At 45.8% G+C, this 14,644-nt stretch overlaps 1 protein-coding gene across 1 annotated transcript in view; it reads right to left on the minus strand.

Moving 5' to 3' along the window:
- CLTA (clathrin light chain A) overlaps nt 1–14,644 on the minus strand; it is a 28,809-nt gene that overhangs the window by 5,416 nt on the left and 8,749 nt on the right. The window contains exons 2-3 of the mRNA XM_025201413.1: nt 3,182–3,219; nt 1,777–1,894 (exon numbers count right to left, since the gene is read on the minus strand). Of these exons, the coding sequence (XP_025057198.1) occupies nt 1,777–1,894; nt 3,182–3,219 (156 nt within the window). The remainder of the gene's footprint in view (nt 1–1,776; nt 1,895–3,181; nt 3,220–14,644) is intronic.

Below are 14,644 nucleotides of genomic sequence, written 5' to 3' on the forward strand. Positions count from 1 at the left end.
TCTTGGGGATGGCGCACAGTTAAAACAGCCGACTAATGTGCTTCTACTAGAAAGAGACAAAAAAGCACTTCCATAGTCTCATCTTTGATCTTAGACTTTAGTTGTTTGCAGGCTTTAGACCTTTACTGCTACATGACTTAACCAAAAAAAGGCTAAGCAATCCATTCAGTCCAATGAGAATCTATTCCACCATGTTTCATACACAGCAACAGTGCCATGAAAACCCCAGTTCATTTGAATTACTTGTTTTATCTAGATTTGTGACAAATGCCAAGTCATTCATGACCCCTTAAAAGGAAGAAAGTGACCATAGTAAGGCACACTGCTTCATCTCCACCTTCAACCACTTCTGATAGTAGTACCTCTAAAATGGACATTGGAGAAACAGAATGAGCTGGTAAGATGTGAGACAATTTGGAGGTGTTCTGGCTTATAAATTGAACTGTTCTTTTAACATACTCGATCCTTTGGCAAAAAGGCAGATAGCCTCATAGCATGTAGTGCTGGTGGTGTTGTCATCAGTTCAGGTAGCCCCTCAAGCACCCAAGTGCTTGGCAAGGCACAAGAGATAGTCATGCACTTGTGTGCTCCATTCTGGTATATTTGTGCTGCTATACACTACACTTTCAGCATCCTATAGCTTTGGTCACCTGGCTTTACTGTGAGGTCCTGGCACCCGCACCGATGTAGCTTTTAGGCCACAAAGGTAAAACTGAGGTGGCCAAATCTGCTCAGGCTAGTACACACAGATGGAACAGTGACATGCATAAAAGTTTCAAACTTTTCTTGGTTATCCCTGTAGGCAGGAGCTACTACAGTAGCTACTTCATGAAAGAATCAAGTCATCCCCCCCCCAACTTGGGCAGGAAGCTGGGATGCTTTTAAGGCCTTTATATACACCTATATTTAAGACAAACACTGATGGAATTGTTTCTAATTCCACTGAGCCAGTTAGGCTGCTGACAACACTGTTACAGTGACCTTAAATCTAATACTAGAGCTTTTTGGTAACAGATTATTTCAGGTGTTCTAGTAAAAGCTAGGTAGTCCAAATAGAAAAGTTTTCCTTTTTTCCTAATAGCTCTTAATGATCAACTGATCCATGTATACCATATCTTGCCGATAGAAAATTTCTGCACTGGTTTCTATTATACTTATTCTTAATACCAGTTATGATCAGATGGATCACTTTGAGGGCTTTAAGAATTGTCCAGCAATAAGACAGCCTGAAAGAAAAGACAGAAGATCAGCAGCCTCTGCCCCCTCGTATGAAAGCTTGCCATGACCCAGGTTTAGAGGAAGAGCCTTTAATCTGCTCAAAACTGCAGAAGTAGTGCTGCAATTCATCCCAAACCTATCAAAAAGGTACTCAAGTGAGATCTGGGCTTTGCCTCATCCCCATCTGTCTGAAGAGGTCATAGCAGACAAGAGATATGCTAAACCCAAGTCTTTAAACCCCCCCACCACCACAATATAGAAGTCCTTAGATTTGATAATTAAAACTTATACTTAATCTGTACAGATGGAGAAATTACTTAAGAGCTACAGAGTCCTGCAGGACAGGTGAGGGGAAGAAGAGAGCAAATCCCTCCTTTAGTAGATTCTCTACTCCAACTTCGAGAACTAGGTGGCTTGGCAGAATGCTTGGGAGGACAAAACTCAGACCCAGAATTTGAGTTGCAGGGTGTCACATGCAAGTCAGACTCAGAGTATATCTTAGTGTGGACTCAACTTCACAACAAGCTATAGAAAAAGGAAAATATTGTTTTCACTTACCAAGCTGCTCTAGACGTTCTTTTTGTTCCTCCCTCCATTTACGGATGCTCTCTGGTTCTGACTGTAGTCGATCTACTTGTGATATGGCAGCATAGCAATCTGTTGGACCATTGCTCTCCTTAAACAGAGGAAAGGGATTATTTAGTCAGTTAAGAGCAGGCTCTTTAAGTATTTCAGAGCCATACTTAAAAAGCACAGACGAAGAAGTCAAAGACCTTTCAGTTGTTTGAAGTTGCAAATGTACCAGCACCTCCGGATCTAACACCACAAGCTAGATTCGGATGATGGGCAACTGACACTGGAGCCTTCAGCATTAGAGGAAGTACCAACAATCTACTTCCAGGAGATGGCAACATATGGTCAGTTAAACCAGGTAGAAGGTTCAAATAAAACAGGGGCTTGGGGGAGGAGGATAGGCATGAGCAGAAGAGAGAAAAACAAGATGTTCAAAGCACTACACAACATCCATCCTCTGCACCCATATGCTATTGCACATAGGACAAAATCAAAACAGTTATTTCATCATTCCAAGGGACAGAACACCTGGATTAGAACTAGGAATTACTCATTTCTCTCTCTCTCTCCTGTGTCAGATGAAGGACTTGCTCCTGCCTCCCATTCCAGCAAGTTGCCAGATATTATCTATTCCCCCTACCCCCCTCACATGGAAAGCCTTTTGCTGGAGCAGCCACTAAAAAGTTCACATCCAGTTGCAGATGAAGTGTTTTTAAAATTAAGTGGATGGTTCTCAGTTCTAGATTACTGCAGTCAAATGGACTACCTGGTAGGCAGGCCCTCTATCCAAATCTTTCACTCAAGTTGCTTTTGGAAAAAACCCACAAACAAAACAAAAAACAACCCCTCCCCCCCCCAAAAAAAACCAAAAAAACAACTCAGAAGCCAACTTGGCATATTAAAGAGGTAATGCAGACAAGCAGAGAGAGACTTATGCAATGATCAGTTTAGTGTTAGGACACAATCCAATGAAGACAACATTTATACTTCATAGAGTTCTATAGTATCTTGGCATAAACCGGAACAGTAATTCTTACTATTACTATTCTTTTTGTACTCCAATACCAGCACTTCATTAATAAGAAGTTGTGGAGCTTGGGCTCATGGCTGCCATCCCAAGGCAAGGCACATTCCAGTTAAATTCTGGTGTTAACATAAATTGCTGCTATAAACTTCTCATACTTTAATTAGAAGTAAAGCATACCTGAAGCAGCTATAGAAACTGGAAAGATTAAATCACACCATTACCAATTGTATTGCTAATGAATATAAGCAACAGGAAGCTCATAGCAGCTTTAAGCTATGAAGAGCCCTACTATTGAGAAGGAACACCTCTAGGAGATAACATCTTGTAATACGTTCTGCTTGGTGAAATGGTTTTTCAGCTTACCTGGTAGAGTTCACCATTCAACACTCCCTCAACTGCATCTGCAAGATAGTGATAGCAGGTCAGATGGCTCTGTTAAGAAGCCCAAGTCAACTACAACAATTAATTGCTACTGCAGGCCTCGGATGTGGTTAGTGACTGAAAACAACAAGGGCAGACTCCAGACCTAGCTTAAACTTCAGTTATGACCATACGTGCCTGCATTTTATCTGTAAGCAGTATTACAAAATGGTAATAATAATAATAAAAAAGTTGGTCAAGGTAACCAGCACCTAGCTTGGCCCAAACAACTGCTTTTTAAAAGAGACCAAAAAGAAGAGCTGCAACAGCCTGATGGTCTTATCTTTTGATGCAACCCAAATCATGTTAGATGGCGTGTTTATACTTCACACACAGTCACTTGTTGCTAGCACCGATCATTTTTTAAACAGGAGGCCCCAAAAGCCTGCTTTGAGCGACCTCAAAAGTGAGCCTTTGCAGGCATGATAACTAGCTTGGTCAGCCAAGGAAAGAGTATAATTTACATGTCCAGTTCAACTAGATCAGACTGAATAAAGCACAGGCCTGAAAGAAAGTTATGGGTAAAGACAGACCTTAAATTAGATAATCCAAGATACAGTATATTGCAACTTTAGCTTACGATTTGCGCAGCCAAATGTACTGAATAGTTTTATGGTAGATGTGTGTGTGTATATTACAAGTCGCTGAAGAAACTACACACGTCAATGAAGGTAAGTCAGGTGGAGGGATAAATATGGAATCATGGAATGCTGTGTCACCAAGAAATAAGGCTATAAATCCAAAACTGACACCTTCCAAGTCCATGAGAGAACAGGCTAAGTTCAGTATCAAGTTTCAGTGAGGTGGGAAGGGGGTGGGAAGAGAAAGATGAACAAAGTTAAAAGTCTAAGAACAACTATTAGAAAGAGTCACCTAATAAATGTAGGATATAGGCTAAAGGGGAAAAAAGGGGTAACTCCCCAAATTCCAGACTACTTGCTGTTACCTAAACCACTTCCAAGCTTCATAAAAGTAGGGTCAGAAGGGACCTTTCAGATCTTCAAGTCCGACCCCCTGCCTAGGCAGGAGGAAAACTGGGCTCAAATGCCCCCAGCCAGGTAGGCATCAAGCCGCTTCTTAAAGACCCCCAGGATAGGAGCCAGCGCCACTTCCCTTGGAAGTTGGTTCCAGATCCTAGCCGCCCTGACAGTGAAGTAGTTCCTATGGATGTCTAATCTAAACCTACTCTCCAACAACTTGTGGCCATTATTCCTTGTTATCCCGGGGGCGCTAGGGGAAACAAGGTCTCCCCCAAACCCTTCTGGTCCCCCCTAGTGAGTTTATAGACACTCCCCAGGTCCCCCCTCAGCCTTCTCTTGTGAAGGCTGAACAGGTTCAGGTCCTGTAGTCTCTTATTGTAGGGTCTGCCCTGCAGTCCCCAGATCATGCGAGTGGCCCTCCTCTGGACCCTCTCAACGTTGTCCACATCCCTCTTGAAGTGGGGCACCCAGAACTGGACACAGTACTCCAGCTGCGGCCTGACCAGTGTCGCATAGAGGGGGAGGATCACCTCCTTGGACCTACTTGAGATGCACGAAGAGGTCTGGTTAGCCCTGCTGACTGTGACCTCGCATTGTCAGCCCATGTTCATCTTGGAGTCAATGACGACTCCAAGATCCCTTTCTGCCTCCGTGCTCTGAAGAGGGGAGTTTCCCCATCTTATAAGCGTGCTGCTTACTACTGCCCAAGTACAGCACTGCACTTGTCAGTATTGAAACACATCCTGTTTGTTAGCCCACCCCTGCAACCTATCCAGGTCTTTCTGCAGTCTCTCCCTCCCTGCTAATGTGCCCACCTCTCCCCATATTTTGGTACCATCAGCAAATTTGAACAGGTTGCTTTTCACCCCGTCATCCAAATTGCTGAAAAAAGAAATTGAACAGCGCGGGCCCAAGGACCAAGCCCTGGGGGACTCCGCTGCCCACTTCCCCCCAGGTCGAATATGACCCGTCCACCACCACCCTCTGAGTATGACCCTTCAGCCAATTCACAATCCATCTGACCATGTAGGCATCATTTTTTAATGAGGATGGGGTGGTCAACAGTGTCAAAGGCCTTGCTGAAGTCCAGAAAGACTACATCCATGGCAACACCTGCATCCAATGCTTTTGTGACCCGATTGTAAAAGGCAATCAGGTTGGTCTGACATGACCTGCCCTTAATGAAACCGTGCTGGCTGCCCTTGAGCATCATCCCTGATGCCAGCCCATCACAGATATGCTCCTTGATGATCTTCTCAAAGAGTTTCCCCAGGATTGAGGCAAGACTGATGGGCCTATAGTTGCCCAGGTCCTCCCTTTTTTAAAGATGGGGACCACATTGGCTATCTTCCAAGCATCTGGCACCTGGCCCGAGCACCACGAGCGCTCGTAAAGCCATACCAAGGGCCCTGCAATAACCCCTGCTAGCTCCCTCAACACCCTGGGGTGGAGAGCATCTGGACCTGCTGATTTGAACATGTCTAGCCCCTCCAGTAGCACTCTAACCTGGTCCTCCTCAACCTTAGGTCTTGAGGCATTCCCCTCGAGTCCATCTTGAATCATGGTGGGGGAGTCCCTGTACAAGAAGACAGAGGTGAAGAATTTGCTTGGGAGAGTCTGTATTAAAGACATATTAAAATTGTGAGGTAGCTAGATGGCTGTTGGAATGAGCATCTGTTAAACTATCTCAGCTCCTCCAGGGAGTGTGTGGAGGGGTGGGGTAGGGGGTGGCTGCTGCACACAAGAAGGTCAGGCTGCAGATTGGTCTAGTGTTCTTTTCTGACTGGGCAATGATAATTTAAGGGAATTTTAACTGTCCCTTAATTCTACATCTAAGCTTGCAAATAGTTCCAATCAAGTGGGCTGTAGTTTGGTCTCCACAGGCTGAACAATGGAGTTTGTTAACACTACAGAGCAAATGTATGAAAATTGTTTAAAATAAATTGAATTATGGTAGGCCACAGAGCTGCCCTGGCAAGCTTTCTGTGGTCTGCAAGTTATGCACCATGGTGTTAGTACAGGTACTTGTGCATTTTCCCCAGCTGGCCACAAGAGGGAGAAGATTCCCAGCGAGTGCTTAGTCCTTTGCTTTTAATACCAGATTTCAAGCAAAAGCTGGTAGCCAGGTTAGCCAGCACTGGCCCATGTCATGACTTCACATAAATAGAAGATGGAGATGGTACTGTGTATAACAGTCGGAATTGGACAGAGGGGACAGTAAAACACAACAACTCAAAAGTATAGCTAAAGTGGAGCTATTATACCGTCTTGAAAAAGCAGCTAGTTTACAAATACATATTTGACCATACTATGTTTATAACTAGTGGGACTCCAACTACTATTGGGAAATGGAGACATCAGGACCAACAGTCGTAAATTCCTTAGTTCTAGACTGGGGTGGACCACCTGTGGGCCAAGTGTCACAAATGATATTGGCAACTTCTGTTTGGGGCACACAAGATCCAGGGAGGGGACAGGCAGCACAGCAGCAGACCAAGCAGGAAGCAGAAAAAACACCAGAAAGCAGAACAGCAGACTGGGCAGAGGAAGGAGACTGGAGTGGCATTTGGGGAAGAGTGCTAATTTATGGTCCATCTGCCAAAAAGGTTGGCACTTACTGCCTTACTCTGCGAGGTGGAATTCTAGTGTATGCATACACTTGGCAGAATTCGATCTTTTTTAAAGTTGATTAGTTTATTTTTAAGCATTTGTTTACACTGATTTAAAGTTTTCAGGGTTGCACAGTTTAACTCCCCCTGTGAAACAGTTCTGTAGGACTGCTCCCCCAGTCAATACCACACATTCCATCAGCCATCATTCTTCCTACATCCCCTTTCTATAAGTTTTGGTAATTAAACAATATAAAATATTTCTGTCATCTGAGAGGCAAAAATGATGTTCATCACTGTTTGCTGATAACTACAGAATCATGCTAAGCCTAATAGTGTGCCATGCAATCATCATACACCCATCTTACTATACCAGGCTGTTAACTCCCCATTTCAGCTCCAATTCTATTACTAACTTTCTAAAACCCCAACAACTCCCTTTTGGGGATAGACAGATCTCAAATTTGATCACAAAAGTGGAAACAAGTTTTGCCTCTGACTTATAATCCTATGTGGACAAGCTCTCCCATTTTAGCTACAAGTTTCCAGGTCCAAAAAACCTCAAAGCATAGAATGAGTTTTACCATAAAAAAAAAAAAAAAACAAAAAAAAAACCAACAACAAAAAGACAAAACAAAACAAAAAACCCAAAACTCACATGGCCAGGCCTCATTCTTTGCACCTAAATTCAGTATACTTAACAGCATTCCCCACCCTCAAACCAGCCTAAGAGATGGTCTTAACATTCAAAACTGAACCTTAACCCAACCATCTTTACAGTTCATATTATCCCAGATATCCTACTGGGGTCTAATGAGTGCACACTGACCTTGACCATCTTTCCCCACTTAAAAAACAGCTTTGTTGCTCATGATGGTTGAAAAGTATACAGGCAAGCTATTTTCATCAGAGTTTTACAAACAGTTTGAAAGAACCATCTGATAACTTCTGCTTATGCCTCTCTATTTGGAAGCAGTCCTAGAGAAAGGCCTTTTAGGCAGGGGTGCACCAATATATCAGTTTGGCACCAGGAAGAGGAAAATTACTGGCTATTGGGGTTTTTTGGCTAGTGTAGCCAATAAATATAATATGCTTTCTGGCTGGGGACCCCAGATGCCACATGCATGCATGCAGCCACAGCATGCACATGACCAAGAATGCAGCTGGACAGCATGGAGAGCAGTGCCATGCAGGTGGGGGGGGGGGGGGGGGGGGGGAAGGGCGCAGATGGAGGACCCCACAGTGAGGGAAGAAGTGGGGCAGGGGCCACTGCCCAGCCAGGGTGATGAATGGGACCCAGGGCCAGGGTAGGGAGTAGAACAGAGCCACAGGAGGCTCTTCCGGGAATGGGCTGCTGCATGCACCCCCCTGGGGAGGCATGGGCAGCATGTGACCACTGGCATTAGTTCATGGAGCAGAGGTGAGCTGCCTGCTGCAGGCTCTCTGCTCTGCTGCTGCCTTTGTCCTGGAAGCCACGTACCAACTGCATGTCCACTGCCTGGCAAAAAAAAACTTGCTGCCCCCAGCGCTACCAGGCAGGCAGAGGATGTGCAGACAGCATGCAGTTCCTGGGGCAGAGGCAGCAGGGTAGAGCCCCAAGCCTGCAGTCTGCTTCCAACACTAAGAGTATCCCTGTGCTAAAAAAAGGTTGTGGCAGGAGCACTTTAACTAAAGCTCATTTAGCAAGCTTTAGTTTAAGCACCCCCACCACCATTTTTAAGCACTCGGACACTGATCCCCTGGACAAGCTGCCCAGTTTCCTTCTTCTCCTGGCCCAGTGGTCTCATCCACTGCCCTGGCTGGGCAGCACTCCCAGCCCTACTCTCACCCTCACTGTGGGGGTCTGAATATATACACTTATCTGCAGGGTGCTTCTCTCCATGCTGCCCAGCTATGCCCCTGTAAATCAGTTACCAGATTGGTATCAGCCAGTATGCCCGGTGAGTAAATTGGCCATCAGCCAATGAAGTCTTTAGCCAAACACCTCTTACCTACAGGTGCAAAGTCTCAAGCTTTACATCTAGAATCATGAGCTGCTGACAGCACATGATCCATCTACACAATGCTGAAGGAGCTACTTTACCAGCAACTATCTGCCATAACGTGGCACAGATGCTCTTAGAACCTCACATTCTTTGACTTAAAACATTTAAGAGAGATGTGGCCATACAGAACTGAACTGGTGCTTGAAGGGATCTCTATGGGATGGAAGTAGAGCTGCCATGTTGTTAAAAAACAAACAAACAAACAAACCCCACCAATCTAGCCACAACTACAGAACCCGAGTAGTTAACAGAAAACCCATTAGGAAAGTTTAGTTTATGGCCCTGTATCCAGTAGGGATGTGCCAAGCAGGAAGTATTCAATTTGGATTTGGACCGGATTTGAGGGATAGCAATTTGATTTGCCAATTCGGATTGCTATCCCAATTCAGCCGAATCTGAAGATTCGATTCAGATTTGGAGAATCAGCTATTCAGCCATAGAAGAGACATATCAAGCTGTGTCTATGTACCTTGAGTGCCAAGATGGTGGGGCATATTGAGCATCCCACATGAGTGTGGGGGGACCCCAGGTGCTCCCCCAGACCCAGGAGACACCAGTCACCAAGCCAAAGGATAGATAGGGGGGTCCCCTACACACTGCACGGAGGACCCAGAAGTGGACCAGAAGTATTTCTGGTCCACTTCCAGGTCCACCGCCGAGCATGTGGGAGACCCCCCCCTGCACTCCTGTAGGATGCTCCATCCACCCTACCATCTCTGTGTTCACAAGCTGTGCCTGGTACCTTGAGGTACGTAAAAGCCACACACAAACAAACTGTGTTTATGGCCAAATCATTGATTCTCTGAATAGATTTGGAGAGATTAATGGGACTACTGATTCTATTCAGCAATCCAGCCACCAAAAAAAAAAAAAACCACACACAAAACATCCCCCCCCTCCCCAGCAACTGCAGAAAGCATACAGCTAAAAACAGATGCACCAGGCTTTGTCCTGGGAGAAGCTAGACATCTAGAATCCCCATCTGCTGACCCTACTCCTCCCCAGAGCTTCACCAGAAGAGGCAGCACATTAGTTAGATCCAGCTCTGCAGCACATGTATGGACTGTATGCTCTAGCAGAGCGCTTTTAACCAAAGAGGATTCAATCAGCTATTAAATAAAAAGGCACAAAAAAAGCCATGCTGAAGTACCCGATCTATATTCTGATTTGGCTTGCCCAACATCTGTAAAGTAATGCTTCTTCTGGACATGCGCTAGGCTCAGAGATCCTGGGGTCTAAAAAACCTGTGCAGAAAGAAAGAGCACATGGTAGCAGTGCACACTACCCAAAGCTGGAGCCTGGCTGGCGAGAGCCATGCTCTGGCTGCTGACCAGGCTCCCAGCTGCAGGAGTTAGCAGCCGTGCATGCTGCAGTGCTCCAGCCTCCTGTACCCCACCTGGGGTAACCCAACATGTCAAAGCACATGATCCACTCAACCAGTGCCAGCCCCCAATTTTTAGTGGGCTGGGCCCACAGCCTTTTTAATTCAAATAGATCAAAGCACATGGCACAGGAATCCCCCAGAGAAGAGCAGCAGGCAGGTGTGCCACTACTACTTGTCCCTGGGGAACCAAATGTCTACGCTTGTCTGGATGCAACCCGAGAGTCCAAAGAATAGAAGGGGCAACTAGTAGAAGATGATTGCCAATTCCATCATTACGCAAAAAGCCCTTCTTTACCTCCCCTGTAAGAAGGCAGGCAAGCCCCTGGGGGCGGGGCACCCAGGGTCCCCCCCCATGCTCCTGTGGGATGCTCCATCCACCCCACCATCTCAGCACTCAAGGTACATAGACCCTATAGATGGAGAGAAGTGTCAGTCATCTTGCTATGCATCCCACAGCTTGAAAAAGCCATAGAAGGAAAGGCAATGGTGGGACAGGAAGAGCCCAATCAATTTGTACCATCCTTCTCCCAAAGCAGGCCAGCTGCAACAGAAGGCAGCAGCAAGCCTGATGCTACATGGCAGAAAAGATACCAGAAGGGCACAAGTGTTCTGCACTAACCCCAGGTCTTCTCTAGTAGCACCTAGTTCATCTTCTACTTACCAGCCAGCCTGCACATGCTCTGAATCCAGTGTGGTGGTCCATACATAACAAAAAAAACAAAACAACAAAACAAAACACAACAAACCCTTTCATACAAGCTCTAAGTTGGCCTAACATTAGGCCCTGCCCAATACAAAAAGGGTCATTTTGAACTATTCACTCATTGGGGATTTATACCACCTGGACAGCTGATAATCAAGATTATCTGAAAGCCATACAATTGGAAGATGTTTACTTGAAAAGACTTCTCTGGATTAACTGAAGAGTTTTCACATAGGGGTTTGCACCCAATTTATTAAACTGGATTTTGCACTAGTTCAATTTACCCAGTTTGAAAGAGACCCAAGTAAAGAAGCCAGACCAAGAACTACAAATAACAGCTTTTGTGTAATATACTAGGGCTTTATGTGGACAGCTTATTACATGTATTCATATTTGAAAAATCAGCAGAGCCCTACACACCAGTAAGAAGGGAGTATGAATTAAAAGTCACAAGGCCAGGGAGGAGGGAAGACAGACTTGCTTAGTTTAGGTCTCAACTAGTGGTGCTCAACCTCTAGCCAGGTATCAAAGAAATATACAAGAGTTAGGGTTGGAAGGGACCTCGGGTCATCTAATCTAACCCCCTGCTCAAAAAAGGGCTAATCCTAATGAGACCATCCTAGCCAAAGCTTTGCCTACCCAGGTCTTAGAAGCCTCCAAAGATGGAGATTCTTCAATTGACTGCTTTACTACCCTCCCAGTGAGAAAGTTTGCCCTAATATCCAACCTAAACTTCACTTGTCACAACTTGAGACCATTGCTCTTTGTTCTCTCATCTGTCACCACTAAGTACAGTCCAGCTCAGGGGTTTTCAACATTTCTGGATCAGTGTACCCCTAGTGGCTGGACACAAAGCAGTTATCTGCAGCAGTTACCTAGGGGGAGGGTGGCGCATAGCCAGACATGGAGCAGCAGGGGAAGGTAGGGAGGAAGTGGAGTGCTAATGAATGCAGAGCAGCTGCCGCCGCCACATGCAAGCTTCCCCCACGCCCTGCATCCAGCTGGGCAGGCAGCACCTGCACAGCAGCACAGGATGACATATTGTAGCACTCCATCCCCACCTGCCCACATGTATCCCCTAGGGCCTTCTCAAGTACCCCTGGGGGTACACATACCCCCAACTGACAACCCCTGGTCTAGCTCCATCCTCTTTGGAACCAGTCTTCCAGTAGCTGAAGGCTGCGACCATCACTTGGAAGTCAATTTCATACTTGGTAGGGTCAGAAGGGACCCAAGCAGATCATCAAGTCTGACCCCCTGCTATGGCAGGAAAGAGTATTGGGGGTCAAATGACCCCAGCAAGGTGTCTATCTAGCCTCCTCTTAAAGACCACCCCCCCTCCCAGGGTAGAAGTGAGCACCACTTCCCTTGGAAGCTGGTTCCAGATCCTAGCCGCCCTGACTGAAGTAGTGCCTCCTGATATCTAGCCTGAATCTACTCTCCATCAACTTATGGCTGTTATTCCTTGTTACTCCTAGTAGTGCTCGGGGGAACAGGGTCTCTCCCATTGCCTGCTTGTAGACTGCCACCAGATCCCCTCAGCCTTCTCTTGTGGAGACTGAACAGGCTCATGTCCCATAGCCTCCACTCATAGGGCCTGCCCTGCTGCCACCTGATTATGCGAGTGGCCCTCCTCTGGACCCTCTTGATGCTGTCCACATCCCTCCTGAAGTGCGGTGCCCAGAACTGGACGCAGTACTCCAACTGCAGCCTGACCAGTGTCACAAAGGGGGAGGATCACCTCCTTGGACCTGCTTGTGATGCATCTGTGGATGCATGACAAGGTGTGGTTGGCCTTCCTGACCGTGTCCCCACATTGGCAGCCCATGTTCATCTTGGGGTCTCTAATGACACCCAGATCCTTTTCTGCCTCTGCACTAAGAAGAAGGGAGTTGCCCAGCCTGTAGGTATGCTACTGGTTCTTCCTCCCCAGGTGCAGCACCTTGCACTTGTCAGTGTTGAAACCCATCCTGTTCTCATCTGCCCAACCCAGTAACCTGTTTAGGTCTGATTGCAGCCTATTCCTCCCTTCTAGCATGTCCACTTCTCCCCACATCTTCGTGTCGTCCGAGTCCGAACAGGGTGTTTTTTACCCCCTCATCCAAGTCGCTGATGAAGATGTTGAACAGTGCAGGTCCAAGGACCAAGCCCTGGGGGATCCCACTGCCCACATCCCTCCAGGTCAAATAAGACCCATCCACCACCACTCTCTGGGTACAGTCCTCCAGTCCATTTACAGGCCGCAAACAAGTGGTCTTAAAAAGGTCACAAGGATAGAGCATGTGTTCCCAGTACTTTAAAACCCAGATATAAGAAAGATCTGCATGACTACATGCAGGATCAATTTAAGAAATCCTATGGCTAACCAAGCAGTTGGATAAACTAAGCCAACATGAGGCAAGCTTGGTGTGCATTTCTAGTACTTCAGCTACTCAGCAGTAACTGAGTAGCTGCAACCTGGTCAAGATTAAGACAGCCATTGAAGCCTTTACTGGTGGAGTATGCTTTCTCCAGCTCCTGAATGCTTGGCTTCATAAGCAAAGTTGTGTCACTTTTGCAGACTGAAATTAGAGAACACCAATACTGTAAGAGAAGCACATTTGGATGCAATGTACAGAAAGCCAAGAATTGTTCACAGATGCAGTACTTTACCTCAGTGTAAAATCTATGTTAAGTGCAGAGGTTAGCGTTACCAAAAAAGGTGTAGACAGCTTTTAGAATTATACAGGATGAAGGCAGAAATAAGATGGTAACTTGGTAAGATGTACCACCTGTTCTGCAACCAGCCCTGCCTCAATATACCGACTCTTACCCCCACCCCCCCAAATCTCATCTTCATGTACCACCGTTTCCTCCCTTGTACATAGTGCAAATATCTGGTGACAAGTCAATACAAGAGAATTAAAATAGAAGCAGTACTGAAAGCTGAGCACTATTTCAAGTGTTTTTGGTCAAGCGTCTGCATAATTTAGTACTGGAGGTCTAGAATGACTGCCTGTTTGACAGCAATAGGTCTAGTACAGGGCTGGTTATACAGCAGACATCCGCTGCCCCAGAAATACAGGGATCTAAGCACCTCTTTAGGAATATTGTATTGCTGCCTGTACTGTTTCCGTGCATTAAGAATAAATGCCATTCTTAGTGTACTGAAAGAGTACAGGAGGATACAACATTAATCTTAAGTCTTCCAAAAACAATACAATCCTGAAGTGCCAAGGCCAATGTTATTTCGGTAAGTTCTCAGGGTAAACTATTCCTTGCCTCACAGAAGTCCGAGACCCACTCAAACAGGTCTACATTATACAGTAAGAACAACAGGACTCAGTATTAAAAGCAAGGCCTGAAAGCATACTCCAAGCCTCTCTGAGCTTGAAGAGTAATAGCCAAGAGAGATTGTGTTAAGGGCCCTAAAAAAAAAAAAAAAAGTTTTCTGAGCACACTTAACAGATTAGAGTATAAAGCTGTGAGGGGTGGGGGGGTTAAGCACCCCAAAAAAAGGGAGGCCAAGGCCAATGGGTAGGGGAAAAGGAAAAAACAAGACGACAAACAAAAAACCCCAAAGCCACAGTAAACAATAAGAGTAAAAAGGAAAAAAAAAGGCACAACAAACATCACTACTATGTTTTAGATATCATGCCAAACAGAGTGGTGGCAAGTCCACTTTAGACAGTTTTACCTACTTTTT

Source organism: Alligator sinensis, unplaced genomic scaffold (assembly GCF_000455745.1).
Source record: "Alligator sinensis unplaced genomic scaffold, ASM45574v1 scaffold434_1, whole genome shotgun sequence".
Classification (NCBI taxonomy): domain Eukaryota; kingdom Metazoa; phylum Chordata; order Crocodylia; family Alligatoridae; genus Alligator; species Alligator sinensis.